The sequence below is a fragment of the Rhipicephalus microplus genome, chromosome 3 (genome assembly GCF_043290135.1).
Source record: "Rhipicephalus microplus isolate Deutch F79 chromosome 3, USDA_Rmic, whole genome shotgun sequence".
NCBI classification, from domain to species: Eukaryota; Metazoa; Arthropoda; class Arachnida; order Ixodida; family Ixodidae; genus Rhipicephalus; species Rhipicephalus microplus.
Window position 1 is genome coordinate 4,272,110 of NC_134702.1, and position 17,791 is coordinate 4,289,900.

Genomic DNA, 17,791 nt, shown 5'->3' on the forward strand with positions numbered 1-17,791 from the left:
AATCTTGTATTACGGTACTCAGAAGTGCGGCCCATATAAACTTGATAACTGTCACCTGGGTCAAACCTAAGCAGTCGGTTTTCATCTCTGCAACCTTCTTGTGAGAAACATGTGGCATCAACTAGCGTCTCATTTTTGTGAGGAAAGTTTGCTTTGAAAACATTACTATTTCTTATTACAGAATCTTTCACTCGAACATTTTATAAAATAAAACAAAGTAAATGAATTAATCTCAGCCTATGGTATTCTCTTGCCAAAGTTCTTTTATATTCAGGCAAGTGTATCGAAGTACTTCTACATAAATGCTATGCCATACTAATTAAACTACCAATCTTTTCGTAGCTTAGTGAATAGGCAAGATGAGATTGTGCAACAGGTGAGCCAGCAGGCATACTCATTTCTAGGTCGGGAGGTTCCACTTGTGGAGATCTACCCCAAGCACATCCCTCCACTTCACCATGGAGACACTGCATTTCTGCAGTGCAGACCCACAGCTGGGATACCAACACCGACCGTGGAATGGACACGGGCTGATGGCAGTCCTTTCACTCCCAGCACTGAACTGGCAGGTCCTGGGATCATTCGGTACATACCTTGCTCTTATCTTACTACCTGCTGTAAATAGCAGATGTGGTAAATGAAATGTTCATTCAAGCTGCATTATTTTTTGCTCTGTTTGGTGTACACCTAAAGGCGTGTGTGTTTGAAATTGGGTCAATTTCTTGGAGTGTGAAACAAAGTACTACTATAATAAGGCAGGAAATACAGGACCTGGTACAATGTTGGTTATAACTAGGACTCCATGTTTTCGGGGTTTATTTTTCATGAAATAATTTTTCTCGTAATTTTGAGGGTGTGTTTTTCGGAGTCATTTCTTTTTTGAGAGAGGGGATATTAGTATTTAACAGAATTCACTATTTGGCAAACTTTTATTCTCAGAAATTCAGATTTTAATCTACATTATTCACAGTTCACCAATATCTTAAATGGAATTATATCAGAAGAAAAAATATAGAACACACAAGGCATATAGAACACACAAGACAGTGGTTTGGAAGGTTAGAATACACAAATATATATACACACAAACACAAATACTTGAATACAAAACACTTATGTTTGCACGTATTACAACCTTAAAGCTTCATCTGGCTTGGTGGATCAGTGGCTAGGGTGCTCGGCTGCTGGCCCGAAGGTCGCATTTAAATGGAGACGGAATGCTAGAGGTCCACGTACTGTGCGATGCTAGTGCACGTTGAAGAACGCCAGATGGTTTCTGGAGCCCTCCACTAAATGTGCAATGCAAGCAGTCAATGGGATACGGTTGACATGAGATAGTGTATTAGTCAAACCGATTAATACATCAATGGCTGCTTGGAACATGGCCTCTGGATAAAGAACGAAACAGGGTCTTATTGGCTGCTAAACTTGAGCATCTTGGACGAATACAAATTATAAAAAGTTTACCAGCAATTCTTTGTTGAAATATTTTGAATTTATCTAAGAACTAGTTATAACAATGGGCATTTTATGCCAAATAGATTTTTTTTTGTGACGCCTATTTTGTGCTTTTTTCATACATACGCATACAAAGCAACAAATGAACCAAGGTCCTCACATCAGTGAAAGAAGTGTCTGGTATTAGGAGAGCTCTTGTACTACAAGCAGGGCAGAGACACTGTTTTGTTCACAGAAACCAAACACTGCTTTCACTCTTTTTGCATGCATACTTGGTACTGCTGGATGTCATCATTGAATTTGTCAGTGTATATAGTATTGAGTTTTTTAAGGGTTTTTCTTCTTCCAGGTTTACTAGATTTTCCAAGGATGAGGAAGGAACTTATGTTTGTTCTGCTGAAAATGCAATGGGCAAAGTTACTGCACAAACAGTGCTAAAGTTGCAAGGTGAGTATAAAATTTTGTTTCAGGTGCATACTTACATTTAGGCAATAGATTAGAGAATCTTAAACTCATGTAATTAAGTATGAGTTACAAAAGCTAGTTGAAAGGAGCATTAAAATTTAAAATCGCCTCGCATGGCAGCTTCATGAAAAGATTTTCTTGCCATCTATGGTAGACATAACAAAAGGCGCTCTGGTTGGCAGTGAAAGCAAAGTGCAGAAACTTTCAGCAAAAAAAATTTGAGCAAGATGTTCAATGTTCACAGCTTTATTCGTTGAAGCTTCCTGAAGATTGTTTTAACCATTCACAGTCCGAAACTTTCTCCTACTTGCTGTCCGTTCTCGTCAAACACTAAAAAAACTCAAAGCTAAAGTGAAATAAGTTTTTTTACAATTTAACAGATAGCACATAATGCAGTGACAAAACACCCACATGACTCAATCATCAAAAAGCTTGTCCAATCATGCTGTACCACGTATTGCTGCATTTGTGTTGCGTTGTCAAGCAGGAGCCAACAATGAACCAAAAAGTAGCTCCGTAGCTAAGTACCGGCAAGATACAGCTGTTATATACCTTTCTCTTGAGGAATAGTGGCAATCTACCTGTCATAATTTGAGAGTGCTTGCCAAATGTGCTCCACCCCATTCTTATTCTTCTAGTTACTTCAAGTAGGGAACGCCAAATTTCAGAAAAACAAAGTGCAAGCAATTCAGATAACAATTACTCTTGTGTGCCAAAGAGATGGCCCAGATGAGCCCTTTTTTGTTCATAGGGTAAACGAAGTAACTGTAACAGGGCTAGGAAGAAGAACAAAGTGCACTTGTAGCATCCTTCTGTTCGTTCGTCCCCTCCCTCGTGATGCCATTTGTTTAGCTTCAGAATGTCTCGCCGAGTCCAACTCGTGTCTGATGCATCGCTATCTCTATCAGTGTTTTGCCTATTGCTCTATAAACACTTTCCACTTATCCTGTCAAACTAACATACTAATCCGTACCCATATTGTGGTCTTCGTGTGAATGCATTTCTTTTCTGCCACAGAGACATGAAGTACAGATGATGAACATAGCCAATATTTTCAGGGTCACCGTTTGTGCGCATCCTTCAACAAAACCCCTATGCTGTGAGGGTTGGTGACCAGATCCGCCTGGACTGCATTGCTGAGGGTGATCCAAGGCCTACAGTAACCTGGGAGCGCATTGGCCAGCCCATAACCACTTACTCCAACATTGAAGAGCTCCAGGGTGGCACCACCACACTGTTCATTCGTCGTGTGGCACCTTCAGACAGTGGCATCTATGTCTGCAAGGCTGCAAATCATGGAGGGCTGTCTGAAGAGAGGATTGAAGTTACTGGTGCGTGTACTATGCGTATAAAGGAGAGCACCATTGCATAATAGGCTTGAATAGATCGTTCTATTGCAGAATAAAAGGCTCTCATTAGCATAAGCATGCTCCACGTGCTGTGTCTTTGCAGAACTCCACGAGAATGAGCCCTAACATAGCAAACCACATGCCTGTTTTACTTTATCTTGGCACTATTGTCTTATGGATAAAATGGAGAGTAAATACTGCATTATCTAATTCACTTGACCCTCATAAATTCGGCATATCGATTGTTTGCACTTGTTTTCTGTTGTGAGCAGGCTTTTTCATTATTTAGTAGCATAAAGCTCTCATCAATTTGTATTCAACCACACACCTTTCATTTCAAATAACCGTCAGCGCTTGGCGAGCATGAAAAGCCTCAAAAACAGACTGGAGAAGATAGTGGTGCTTGGTTTCAACAGAAGTGAAGAGGTGCATCTCACCTCAGTCGTCAGGAGAAATCCCGTAAAAAAAAATACAGAAATACCGGAACACCTCGTGCCTATTAGTGCCATTTGCAGAACTCGCTTATAAGTTTTCTGGCATTCACGACACTGCCTTGTCCTTCAAAACTAAGTCAGAATGCACAGTCACTGTGGATGTGTCAAGCCACGTTGGCAATGACCACGGTTTTGTCTCCCCTCGTTGTGGCAAAAATCAGTTTTATGCTCACTGTGTTTCGTCATGTGAGTCGGTGGCATATCTCTTTAGTCTCGATATTTTCATTCTTGAATAATAATTTTCTTCATGAACAATTAAAATGTGACCTAAAAAAATTCTCAGTTCTCTATGCCAAATTCCCTAGTGATTAAAAATTATACTTTATCTCAGCCTGAGCCCACTGGGAAGTTATTGTTTATACTTTTTTCTCCTCCTTGCAATACATGCTTGACTTTTTTTTTAATGCTATACTGACATGAAAAGTTTCAATTGCCTTTTTTTTTTCTCACATCAAATTTGAAAGGTCAAGCCCTGAAAAGCTTAGAAAATGTACTGGTAGGTGTGAATGTACCCTGAAAAAGTAATTACAGTATGGTTTTAAAAGGTAGTTCCATTTCCTACTGTACCCTGGCATCAAAACTTGGTATGAGCCACACCTCACTTGTTCACACAAGGTGTTGTGACGTACGCTTGGCCACTGCGCTTGGTCACTCCATTGGTGATAATGCACAGTTGGTCATTTTGAAATACCTGATGTCGTCACAACTTGCCATACTGCTAGATGAAGTCACCAGAATTTGTTCTGTAGCCTGAACACATATTGTCAGTGGCAGTCGATGCACTGTGCGAAAATTGACTGTAAAATCATATTAAAATATCTTATCAGCATTTACTGAGCTTGACACTGGCTCGTAATTGGGAGATTTGTCTGGTAGAGTAAACAGTCCTTCGACAATTGGTGCCAGTACCCCTTTAATGTATATATCAATTTTAACTATGCGTCACCCATCTGTGCCTTACTATGTACTGTTGAAACTCGGCCTATCTAGGTAATGAGCATGCTTGAATTATTTAGTGGAATCGCAAAGTTCATAAAGTCGAAAAAGTGATTTTCTAGCTCATTCAAGTCTGAAATTGTAACATAGCAACAATCAAAATCTACCAGGTGAACGTTCTTGCCACCAGGATGGTTGCTTGGATGTGTTGGTATAACATACTTCCCATAATAACAGCACATAAAGACAGAGAAGCAGTGAGAGAAGGACATGGACCGTTGTACTGGAGTATATTGCCACCAGTCTACTCCTGTCCATCTGAAAAGTCCTTGAAGACAATGCTAGGGCTGCCCAGACATGAAGCCTTTCATGTTGCGTGGCCAAAAAGAGGGTTGTGTGATGTGTGGAGAACACATGAAGTGATTGTGTGAGCTAGAAAGTTGAAGGGAGATGATTCGTGCCACAAAATCGTAAAAACAATCATCACTGCCTGCAGCAGGATCCAATATGCACTAGTAAAAGCTTTGTTAAGTTGGGTTTGCTGGCCAGGCTAGTTTGTTAATATAGGTTGATGATAACACTGAGCTTTCTGGGTATCTGCTGAAGAATTTAAACAGATCATTAGATTGGGGATTTTGTAAACTTGGGTTTTATTGGCTTGAGTATTAACTCTATTTCTGTTAATACATCCCCCAACTTCAATGCCCCAGACAGGCGCTGTAGGTATCATAAATAATTATATCAATCAATTGGGGAGCACCATATTATATGTTACATGAATGAAGAATCCGACTCTCTTTGATGTTTTCAGTTGAAGGGAATCGACATTCACACTCCATTCCAAGGCTGGTAGCAGACGATAAAGTTGTGACTGCTTCAATTGGGAAAAGCGCAGAACTTCGCTGCCACATTGAAGGTTGGTTATCTTCAGCAAGCACTTTTCCTTGCTTCTTGTGTAAATCTTTTTTAATGCCCTAATATGTGAGGGAATGTATAAATATCTGTGGCATACTGTGAGCTATGCCTGGTTCCAGTTGCTACTGTTGAAACTCATCACGATAAAGCAAGTTATTAGTTATAGTCAACTAAATGTGCATTTTGGTTTGGCACGCTTCATTTCAGTGACTCTTTCGGTAGTTATAATGCAAGAGGTGCGATGTGACTGTGGTGAAAAAATATTTGGCTGACATGTTATTATAAACTTGAAGGGCAGCTTAAAAAGCAAAATAAATATTGAAAGACAATTCACAACCACACTTTTTTTTGTAATGGGTGTGACATCAAAGATGTGGTTAAGAAAGCTGTAGAGAACTTGATTTTGCACAGCCCTGAAAAGCCACAAGAAGATTACATCACATTGCATAGGACTTTAGACTTTCAGTAACTTTATTTCCAGTACATCACTCAAATATAATGAAAGATGCATACATGCACTTTTAAAGATTGATATATTTGTGTGAAATAACTTTAATTCGTAAGTTTATTTAATGCAGTGTGAATTGAGTTGCATGCATCTTTTCTTTTTTTTTTTTATCAGGAACATCTCGTGCTCTTCAAATTGTCTGGTCGAAAGTCTTACCCGATGGCAACTTGGGAGAGGTTCCTTCCGACAATGGCATTGTGCACTTTGAGCGAGTGCAAGCCAGTGATGCAGGCGTCTACGCTTGCCAGGGCAAAGAAGATGGTGCTACCATACTGGACACTCGTGTTACACTCGCTCTTGTGGGTGAGGGTCTCATACTGCTGTGTTGCCTGACAACATTACAATCTTGCTCTCTGATCTTGGCTGCTTAAAATGCTTTCATTGTGGCACTAATTTTTTTTTTCTTTTAATGCTTCTCTCAGGAGTATGGTCAAAAGGCAAGTGAGTTGTTAATAATCATTGCTCATGATCACCTTTTGAAAAGTGCTTTATATGTTTTGCATATAGTGCTACTTCTCTGCCTACTGGGAAAAGCTGTGCCATTTATAGCATCGTGCGCCAAACTGGTTTACCTGTTCCGTTCTGTGCTAAACCACCTCTGTTTCGCCAAACTCGCTTATCAGCTCCGCCCTCCACCGCAGCACCCCAGTTTAACTGTAAGGTGCCCCCATGCCTGAAAACGTGACTTGTACATCGTGCTTTCAGTTTCACCAAACAATCGTATTATCAGTTTCTTCAAGGCTGTGATCACTCGAGCAGCAGCTGTGAACTTTGATTGTTGGCTGTCAAGATCGATGGTGTGAGCACGATATCAGCAAGCAACAGCGTGAATGGCTCATAAACCCTTGTGCGTGCTGCACTCTCAACGTGAATAAACAGAAGAGCATCTCTCCAGCTATATGTAGAGTTACGTGATATTGGATTCATATGAGTTAGTTGCCAGCCGTACTTTGTGTAACATACAATTTGTTGCTATCACATTCTTTGCTTCGCCCTTGCGGAGAAAACATTTTTTTATTACTTAATGGCAGCGTTCAGAAAAGGAAAAAGAAAAATTGACTGTATTGGTGCTCAAGAGAAGCAAGCATGCTGTCAGGCTCCCAGAACAGCCTGGTCAAGACAGGTTCACACAGGACTGCTCATCAAGCGCATGCGCATGTTGTTCAGTTTGGCACTGTGCTGAATTATATGGTGCCTATAAACTCTGTACTTCACGTTGGTGTATTCGAGTAAAAAAAAAATGTCTGACCTGCTGCACATAGCTAAAAAAGTTAGTTGCACCTCGAGAAATTGGCAATGAATGCGATAGCAGCAAATTGTAATGTTATAGAAAACAAAGCTGACATCTAACTCTCTTGGATCTGATCATACATTGCCCCGCCGCGGTGGTCTAGTGGCTAAGGTACTCGGCTGCTGACCCGCAGGGCGCGGGTTCAAATCCCGGCTGCGGCGGCTGCATTTCCGATGGAGGCGAAAATGTTGTAGGCCCGTGTGCTCAGATTTGGGTGCACGTTAAAGAACCCCAGGTGGTCTAAATTTCCGGAGCCCTCCACTACGGCGTCTCTCATAATCATATAGTGGTTTTGGGACGTTAAACCCCACATATCAATCAATCATCTGATCATACATTACTCTACACGACTCTGATGTGAGAGAATACAGCCGCTACAGGGAGAGCAACATTTTTCATGCAATCTTTTCGCAATGACAGCAGAGCACGCAAGTGTACGATAGCTGCTTGCTGATGGCGCCCGACATCGCACGCGTGCCAGCGATTGCGACCATGCCCTTGGAAGCAAAGTTCATAGTTGCTGCCCGAGTACGAGTACAAAGAGAGAGGAAGAGAGAGAGAAAGAAAGCATAAGAAACAGAAATGGAAAGAATAAAAAAGGGAAAGCCACGTTTTTGCAAAAAGAAGTAAAAAATCTTGATGATGCGGGATTCTAACCTGACCTACATACTGTTAGCTGAGACTAGCGACACCTACTGATGATTTGAAGAAAGACACAAGCGGTGTGAGCTGAGAGACTTGCGAGACCTGTGCTTGGCTTGCGAGGCGGGAAAGAAAGATCACATGGTGTCGGGCGTTTGAAGCGAAATGACACACTCACGTTTGACAGCAAATGACAATGACAAGCGGTTATGTAATCTATTTAAATCGTCATCAAACCTGTTTTGTTTTCCATCAACGATCATGTGATCTTGTGCACTGACCCCTGACAATACCTTCAATCCAAAAGCGAGCATCTTAACCACTTTGCTGTTTAGGCACGCTAGCAGAGCATAGCATGCGGTCTTGCATCGTAGAGTGTGCATCAGCCAGGCCGCTATCAGTGAAACCAACACATATGTCAGGACAGTAGTCAACGCCTGTGTTTATTGTCATCAGTGTTACATGTCAAAACAAGTGAAAGAGAGGGGGTTTTAGTACATAGTATAGAAAGGCCCATTTAGTTAATCAAAGATAGGTAGCTTGCACTCTAGGGTCTATTACTATACATCTTCCCTTTCAATGCTGTTGACTTATCTGCTGAAAGTTTTGATCATATTCCAGACATTCCAGAGGATAGGTTTGATGCTGCAACCTTCGCCGCAGTAGAATTGTTACAAAGGTTGTTGCAGACAACTTGGCACTACTGTGGGCGAACCGGATGTAGGATATTCTACAGAAGCAGGAACCTGCTCTTCATCATAATCTTCTTCATTAGAAGTGTCCGCAAAGGGCTCGCTCGTTTTCAAGAGGTGCTACCGATTGCGGCGCAGGATGTTCCGGTCTTCTGTTTGCACGTGGAAGGAATGAGGCCCCGCTGATTCAAGAACCTTAACTTTTCTTGTCCATGTCTTTCCTTTTATGCGAATGGAATCGTTGCTTTTGAGGCCCGGAAGTATTCGTCTGCTTCCTGAAGTACTCGTTGTGCTTCTTTACTCGCGAGGCAGCAAGAGATCGGAAATCGGGTATGCAAGTCCGCAGGCATTTTCCTTGCAGCAGCTAAGCAGCTTTGCTAGTGATTGCCAATCCTTCAGTGGGCTTATTCTGCTTTGAATAAGGACGCCAAGCCAAAAGGTCTCATTCGCCTCTTTTGTATTTTTCAATATTCGCTTAATTATCTGAACACCTTTCTTATCGAGGCCGTTTGACTGAGAGTACTATGGACAAGATGTGATGTGCTTGAAATCAAATTGCTGAGCAAATCCTTATTGTGCTTATTGTGCTCAATAGCAAGTCCTTATTGTGCTCCATTTTACTGGCGCAAGACAATCCACTGGGCATAACATTGGTGCCATGAGGACCAATTTGAAATCAAACGATTCATTTGCCCTCTGAAAAGCATAATCTTGTATTTGCATGCATGTACGCTGTTCTAGACTCTGCTAGCTCGCTTCACTAGTATGCTGGATGACAGTGACCGCACGACCGAATGGTGTGAGCAGATTATCGAGAGGGCACTGCGCAAGTTGCCATTTTTTTGTGTTTTGGTGCTTGACGTCACCACAACTTGCAAGACTGCTGCGAGAAGTCACCAGGATTAGTACTGTAGTCAAGTTAGTGTCAATCTCGGTAGGTGCACCACGAGAAATCTAACTTTAATATCAAAATAAAATATCTTATCAGGATTTGCTGAGCATTATACTTGTTCAGAGTCATCTCTGTATATTGGAGAATTGTATGGGAGAGTATACTCATCTTCTAAAAAAGGTGTCAGTACCCCTTAAGGCACAATGACTAGAACGCTTTCCCGATTTGTTGGGCTGCTGACTTTTTGAATAATGACATGCTTTCATTCGCTGTATTTGGCGCGCAAATGTTTTCATAGCACCAAAGGCACTCGTCTGGCTGGCTGGATGACAGGCTGTCGTGAATTACAAGCTGCTGCTGCTGGTGATAGACCGAGACATGACTCTTTTAGCAACAAAACCCATTTAATAAGCACACACACACGACACACCTTCTAGATACAAAGATACAAAACTAATATTCATACAGTTGAGCCTGCTTATAACGAACCTGAGCCTGACGCGGCATCTGTTCGCTGTATCCCGAAGTTCGTAGCAAATTAAACACAGCTTTCAAAATACTTGTGGGTAAAAACACAAAATGTTTTGCCCAAAATAGTCCGTGATACACGTGTTTCGAGGAGCAGAACCGATAATGCCTATCTCGAGTTTATTTCAAACATCAGTGTGCTCTTCGCCGAGGCCGGTGGCATAAGCTGCATGAGGTACTGGCTCCCCAAGTTTCGTCGTTCTCCAATCCGATTCCTCCAAACTGCTCTTGCCGCATACTTAATTCATAATGCCTTAATTCGTGCATGGTTCTGCGGTGTTAGCATCATTATCGGTCGTAACTAAGCTATCGCAACAGATATCCCACCCCCTCTGCCAGGTCAGAGTCGACGGCGTGCTGCCACAAATCCCCGCCAGAGTGGTCCTGTTCGGAAGCTTCAGGCTCAGCATTGGGCCCAACGTCGACGAAAAAAACAGTTTTGCGCCCATGTAGCCATCACCACCGCCCACAAAATATTCACCATCTCCACAGCTGAATACCGGGATGCCAGAAGCGGCAAGTTGGCTGCCAGGTGCTCAACAGCTATGAGCAAGCGCTCAGCAACGTGGCACATAACACGGGGATTACACCCAAGCCAAGTGGTCACACTTTCGACGTTTTGTTGAGTGGCAGGAAAAAGCGTGCGAGGCGTCCCATCCACCATTCTGACCACACACGCAAACCGAGAGCGAGCAAGACGCACACACAACACGCATGCCAGAACGTGTGGTACAGCTCTGGGCCCATTTCTAGTCAAAAAACAAAACATCTAAAATCGAGTTAGCGTAGCTAACGTCGCGGAGCGGTGGAAACGGCCGAAGCTGTTGTGTCAAGAGAGGAGAGTCGATTTGTGAGAGAATGGCAAGGAGTTGCGATAGAGTGAAGAGAGGGGAGGATACGGCGGGAAGGCTACCTTGAAAACCAAAGCACGCAAGAAGGACGCAGGTCGGGCAGCTTGCTTGAAAGGTCCGCAAAACGCGCAACTTCCACATAGAAAAAATTGCAGGCGGCCGTGCTTAGACCTCTGTGCATGCAGGCACAGAGTTCTAAGCACAGCCGCCTGCATCGGTGCGCGGGGCAGTGTTTAAAGAATTGACGGCTGTGGCCAAAGAATCATTTTATTGCCCCGGCAGGCTTGCGTGAGCTCATCGACTTCGATATTTCGCAATTCGTTCTGCGAAAATTAACAGCTGTTTTTATGCTTCCGCCTCAGCATGCGCAGGGCATGCTGAGTTGAGTGCGAAGTGAGTGAGAACAGGTCCTAAACATGAAAAGAATCGCACATTTTATTCGAGTGGGTGGGGTAGCATACGCACGTGCAGTAAATCGATACAATAAGATAAGACGCAGACGATCGGATACAGATGATGTTGGCAAATGGTCTAGTCACTCCAGGCCGGCAAGGTTAATGACAGTACCAGCGATCAAAAACAGGGGAGATGGATGACCGGTCTTCGAAAAATGGGTCGCAGTGTGAAAACACGGGCCGGGTCTGGCGATGCGGGGTGTTCAGTGTAGCGGGGGGACAAAGAACGGAATGGTGCGTAACAAAGAGCTGTCAGGAAGAGTTGCAACTAGAGGGGCACGGAGGTAGGGTCGGCGTTTGACAATAAGAATCTATGGGAACCTTGCCGATGCCTCATCCGTGGTCGACAGTGGTTTCCCGGGAAGTCGGCAGAGCGCAGACTCTGTTCACTGTAACCGATCGGCAGCACTCGGAGATGTTTGTTGTAAGTGTGATTTTGTGTCAGTGAAAGCATGTATATTTTCACGGTCACGCGGATATTGTTCGTTTTAAGCAAAAGTTCGTTTTAAACGGGGCTGTTAAATGTGGGTTCAACTGTACCTTCAAAATCAAACTAAGCCGTACTAAAATTGCACGCCAACTGCACTGTAAACTAAACCATCCTAGTCAACGTTGGGCGTTTCTGTCGTCATAGTTCAGCTCAAGATTCAGGTTGACCTTACTTGTCAGCTCTGATGATCTTGACGCCAATATGCTGATTGCTCGTGCCTTGTACCCTTTGGGGATCTTGACATTCTCTACGAACGTCCTTGTTCCTGCCACTGCCGGCGTGGTCGCCCGCCGTTTTCGTCGCCTGATCTTGGTGCTGACGTGGTGAAAGCCTCTGAGGTTAGGCCTAGTGGCTGCAGGTGATACCCAGTGCTGCACGCTAATGTGGCCACCCAGGGACTGTCTTCAGCAGCTGGCTTCTAAGGAGGCTGGCTCAAGGAACGTCGGCAGTTACTGTGCATGGCTGCTGCATCCCGAGCAGCATCCTTTGAAGCAGGTCGAGGTCTCTGTCTACTTCTCAGGACGCCCGCATCACAAATAGTCGAGTCATTGTCCTGATACTCCCGTCGCCAGTGTGCTTGCTGGCGATGCGACCTTCTCCTGTTAAGACCATGTCGACAATGCCAGCTCATCGGTGCTCAGGCACTTATCGCAGCTGGGGTCATGCACCTTGGGCCTCGCTTTATGGTGCCTGTTCTCGCGCAGTACCAACCGTCGTCTATACTTTGTTGTTTATACTTCGGGTGATTGTTCATGACACAGGCGCAGTATCATTTTGAAAGATGATCCTGTACTTTTGCTGCACACAGCCTGTTCCTCGAAAAAACTGTGGAAATTCATTGAGAACCGCCAAGGTGCTGTTGCTTGTTACGGTATCATCATAACGTTTGATGAGCCCTAGGTCCTTTGTGACTTTCAGATCCAGGAGGGCGCTGTGGTTTTTTTTTAATCAGGAAGAAGTTGGTGCAGATGCTCCAGTAACCTATGGTCATGTGGGACATAAATGTGCCAAGCTGCTTGATGATGCTGCTGTTATACGACTGTAGAACTGTGTTACTTGCTTTTTCTAGACAGGCTTAAATTTTCCGAAAAGTGATAGCGCCATCAAGTTTGCTTGTGGCACCTGTGTCTTTTCCTGCTGATGTCCTTGAAGTTGATGTGCTTGCCTGCAGTATTTGTTTTCAAGATCCAGTTCCAGTCACTGCTAAAGTTTTGAATGGTGTCCAAAACATCAGTCTTTGTTTTGGTATGACATCTTCCTCTCATTCTGTGCCTTGCAGACGGCTCTGCTTGAGTGGCAGCATTACACAAAATGTTTACCCTCCTTGTACAAATAGCAAGTTTTTTTATAGGCTGGATAGTGCCGCGCGACATGTGACCGGCTGCAGCAGAAACATTTGAAGCTTCGGTTCGACCATGCTGCAAGGACGTGAAGCTTTCAGTTCGTCTTTTGCCACAGCGAGTTTTCACATGCTGACATTACCACTGCTTTGCATAAAGCAATGGCTTTGTTCAACTTAAAGCCCTTGTCCCTGAGCAACTTCTCTCGCAGTTTCGATGAGTTTCTACCGAGTAAAGTTTGGTAGTGCACACCATCTCGTGCATCACCGTTCCATAATTTTCAAAACTGCGCTTGCTTCTTCAGTGAATGGGAGAACTGTTTGCACAGTTCAGCTTTGCTCAGGAATTGAGGCTGGAAGACGCAATACTTGTGAATTGTGTTCTCTTGCTTAACGTATTATATCTGACGCTTGATCACCACCGTGCCATAGTCCTCCTTGTCTTTTCCTTTAACGAACGTAAGGTTGTTAGAAACTTCAAGTGCCTCGTCACCAGCCACACTGAAGAAAAAGGCCGTTTTCGCTGCCTCTGACTTCAGTTTTTTAGTTCACTCCGTGGCTGACAAAAATAAATCGCATTTTTGCCTAAAGAGCTTCCACATTCCTCCCCCGTTTGTCGAGAGGCCCAGAGGTGGCTTGATGTACTCCATGTTTGTGATGTTCTCTTGAAGGCTGTGGTGTACGCAGTTGTTACGGTGCTTCCTTCATCAGCAAGGCTACAGTTTCGCACCTTTAACACCATGTATCGGCCGTACTGTAGTCAACGAAACCAAAACGCTTGTCAGGACAGAAGTGAATGCCTGTGTTTATTGTCATCAGTTTTATATACTGAAATGAGTGAAAGGGGGAGGGGTTTAGTAGGTAATGAAGAGAGGCACATGTAGTTCAACAAGAATGAGTGGCTTGCACTCTTGGGTCTGATGTGATTCACAGTGTAACAAGTGGGTGAGAAAGAGAATTAGGAGGAAGCATCTCGAAGCTAGATGTGTCGGTCAGTGGGAAGTATGAGTAGCGATGGGCTTATGCTTTGCTGTTCCAAGCTTTGTGCAACGTGGTGCAAACATTTTTTTTTTTATTCAGAGGCTTTCATACTGCTCAGCATATTCAGGTGAACAGAAGTTGTCTTGCTGACAAAGCCAATAATCTTGGTTCCTCTCCTTTTGCTGTGTTTTCTATTTATGATTCACACTCTTGCTTCATTTAGGCTGGCCACTTGATGTAGCTTTAGTCTTCCAGCGCACTCTATTTGTCGCAAAATTTTAACGCGATAGCGTTAAAGAGCTTGTGTCGCAACAAACCCACCACCGGCGTCGGCGCTTTTGGCTGTGAGCAAAAAATCGCCTGTGTGACCGAAAAATCAAGTTACCGAGATAGTCGTGAGAGACTGCTACTTGTCCACGCGTGCACGCGCGATCGCACTGCAAAAGCCGTGCATTCGAAGAAAAAGAAGTGCTCAAGGTCACAAGGCGCAGTAGTTCCTTTGCCCTTCCATTTATTCTTGCTTAGCTTCTAGCGTTTTCGTCGAGACGAGAGAAGAGATAATGCAATTGCCGCATGTGAGAAACCTTTGTAACTCCACTCGCACTGGACGGATTCTTAAAATTTTTGTGGCGTTAAATTCGTGAGACAATAAGCTCTTCTAGTGATTTGATTCCATGGTTACTTGAAAAAGTGTTTCAGGGTCCCTTTAATGCATTTTGTTCGACAAGTGTCACGACGAAAATGAGCCCATTCGGCGATAATAGCACGCACTGGTCCAATCTACTGCGTGCGTGTTTGTGTGTGTACGTGTGCATGTAACAAAACATGAATAAGTATGCACTTAGCGGTTGAAGGGTGCACTAGGGGCCGGATTTCGCTATCGCATTCAACCCGAAGCTTATGGGTCCCCCACTTTTTGCTGCCTGCTTTTTTCCAGTGCTAACTTTGTTGGACATTGTTCAGATGTATTTAATTGGTGTTGTACATCATTGCTACTGAAAAAAAGGGGTTACAATTATGTACATTTTTTGTGCTCTTTAGTTAACATTCCTCCTCTTTTATTTCCTTCATCCACTGTCTCTTGATAGCTCCACCTCGAATTCAGCTGAATCCAACTCAGCAGACAGTACGTCCAGGCCACCACGTGTACATTCAATGCTCGGCCATAGGCGAGCCGCCCATCACGTACCATTGGACCAGGCAGGGTGGGCAGCTGCCTCCAAGCACTGTGCATAGAGACGGCCTGCTTGAATTCCGGGGCATCTCGATAACCGATGCTGGTCGCTACATCTGTACAGCTGCCAATGCTGCTGGACAAGCTGAAGGGGTTGCTGATGTCAGGGTCACAGGTATGTGGTTTGCCATTCAAAGGCTATAATGATGGTGACATTGATGCAGCACTTTTAATTAGCTTGCAAAGTACAAGGCCTGGAGCTTTTGTAATGCTGCATTATGACTCTCGGTAAAAACTTATTCTCTGTTTTATCAATAACTTTGGGATACAGTGAAAAACTTCACATACTTGTATGGGCAAAAGGATGTGAATGGTAATTCTAGTTAAAAGAAAGCCATTTCTACAAGGTGCAATAAAATATAGAACTCCTCTGCATCTCACACATGTCAAGAAACATCACTTTTTTTTCTTTTTTTTTTCTACTGAATGAGAGTAAGAAAGTTGCCTAAATTACTCCAAATGGCAAGGCTATCTCATTTAAGGAAAGTATTAGGTGGACAGCAAATAAATGTTCATCACAAGAACAAAATTCTGATATAAAAATATTCTTGCAGAAGGGGTTGAAATCGGATCCTTGCGAAAAGAGGAGACTGCATTTGTGGGCTCAAACATCGAGCTGCGCTGTCCACTGACAGGCTCCCCTGAGAGGATTCAGTGGACAAAAGACACCCATGCCTTTTTGCCTCCAAATGCTAGGGAAGTGAATGGAGAACTCTGGTAATTTCACTTTATCATATTTTTACTTTTTTTTACCAATTGTTTACATGTTGTGGCAGTTCATTGTGGCTTTATTAATAGAGCAAGTCATGTAATGTAATCAAAGGTTTATTTTTTTCTATTTGTTTCACACGTACTGCCAACCTGTGTAGATATTTACAAGGTGTAGGTTTTGAATTTCAGTAATTTATTAAATACAACAGCTACAAGTGAATGTTAAGTTTAAGCTTCATGAAAACAAAAATGCACATCAAGTGAAAATATGATTCTAAGGAATTGAACTCAAGTGAATATAATAATGTTTTCAACACATGTACAAATGAAACAGTATGTGTCAGCAACGTTACTGTGCAATGAAAAGTAAGTGCAATTTCTTGTATTTTTGACACCAGTCAAACAAAGCCACAGTTGCATTAAGATGAAATGGGGCTAGAAACGCAACTAACAACTAGCTGTATGGTTAAAATTCTTTGCTCTATCGACCTTAGATTTTGCAGTAAACATTCATGTTCTGCTTAGTGAGGAAATCAGCAAGACGCCTACAGAGATTCACAGTCTCATCATCATCATCATCATCATCATCAGCCTGACTACGTCCACTGCAGGACAAAGGCCTCTCCCATGTTCCGCCAGTTAATCCGGTCCTGTGCTTGCTGCTGCCAATTTATACCCGCAAACTTCTTAATCTCATCTCCCCACCTAACCTTCTGTCTCCCCCTAACCCGCTTGCCTTCTCTTGGAATCCAGTCAGTTACACTTAACGACCAGCGGTTATCCTGTCTACGCGCTACATGCAGTCTCATCTTGCTCTATGATCGCTTCAACAAGTTTTGTAATGCTGTCATGATGAGCAGTACAAACAGAAGTTAGCGAACGTGTTAGGTAGTTTCTTAGTTCTCGTGGTAATGTGAGCTGCAGTGTTGAATGTGCAGAGATCTGAGATGCCACCGAAGACACGGAACAGTCTGTGTGCTCAGTGCTTTGGGCCGCCACAGTCTACTCGCAAACCATAGCAAAGCCATTGAGAAGCTTTATTTCTTTAGTAGTGCTTCCATATTTCGTGGCAGACTGCTGTACCAGCCTACCGTTATTGTCTGCAAGGGTTGTAAATGGCTAGCATGCGGTAATGGTTTGAAATGAAGTGAGTTTGTCTCTCGCCTCCTTAAGCACTGCTGTACAGTGGCGGAGTGTAGGAATGGTTAGTGACATCAGAATTGTGGCTATCTGTGTCCATCAGCAACACTTCGTGGCACAAGTTATAAAAACTTTAAAGATGAGAGACAACCTAATACCAGCTCTCACTGCGATCAAAGGTTTATTTTTCACCATACATATTTAAGCTGCCCATCACAATCACACATGTACACATCATTTCTTAGAAAGAATAGCTCTTTATCAGACATGTGTACAGATTGAGTGCTCATATCTGAGTAGAGCAATCTTCAATGCCTTTAAAACTTATGGTTAAGCTTTTCACCACTTCCAGTGACAACACTACACTGCACAAGAAGTGGCCTGCTGCCACATCAACTGCAATCAGGGACAAGCCAGGCG

General features: G+C 43.3%; 1 protein-coding gene across 33 annotated transcripts in view; it reads left to right on the top strand.

Annotated features, from left to right (window-relative positions):
* Window positions 1–17,791, top strand: part of trol (terribly reduced optic lobes) — a 531,158-nt gene that overhangs the window by 443,090 nt on the left and 70,277 nt on the right. For 30 of the 33 annotated variants that reach the window (XM_075888764.1, XM_075888745.1, XM_075888761.1 and 27 more), the window contains 8 exons: window positions 405–585; window positions 1,808–1,905; window positions 2,982–3,254; window positions 5,514–5,618; window positions 6,240–6,428; window positions 6,548–6,562; window positions 15,375–15,635; window positions 16,075–16,237. In XM_075888764.1, the coding sequence (XP_075744879.1) occupies window positions 405–585; window positions 1,808–1,905; window positions 2,982–3,254; window positions 5,514–5,618; window positions 6,240–6,428; window positions 6,548–6,562; window positions 15,375–15,635; window positions 16,075–16,237 (1,285 nt within the window). The remainder of the gene's footprint in view (window positions 1–404; window positions 586–1,807; window positions 1,906–2,981; window positions 3,255–5,513; window positions 5,619–6,239; window positions 6,429–6,547; window positions 6,563–15,374; window positions 15,636–16,074; window positions 16,238–17,791) is intronic. The other 3 variants (XM_075888744.1, XM_075888746.1, XM_075888778.1) reach the window with 1 other exon arrangement.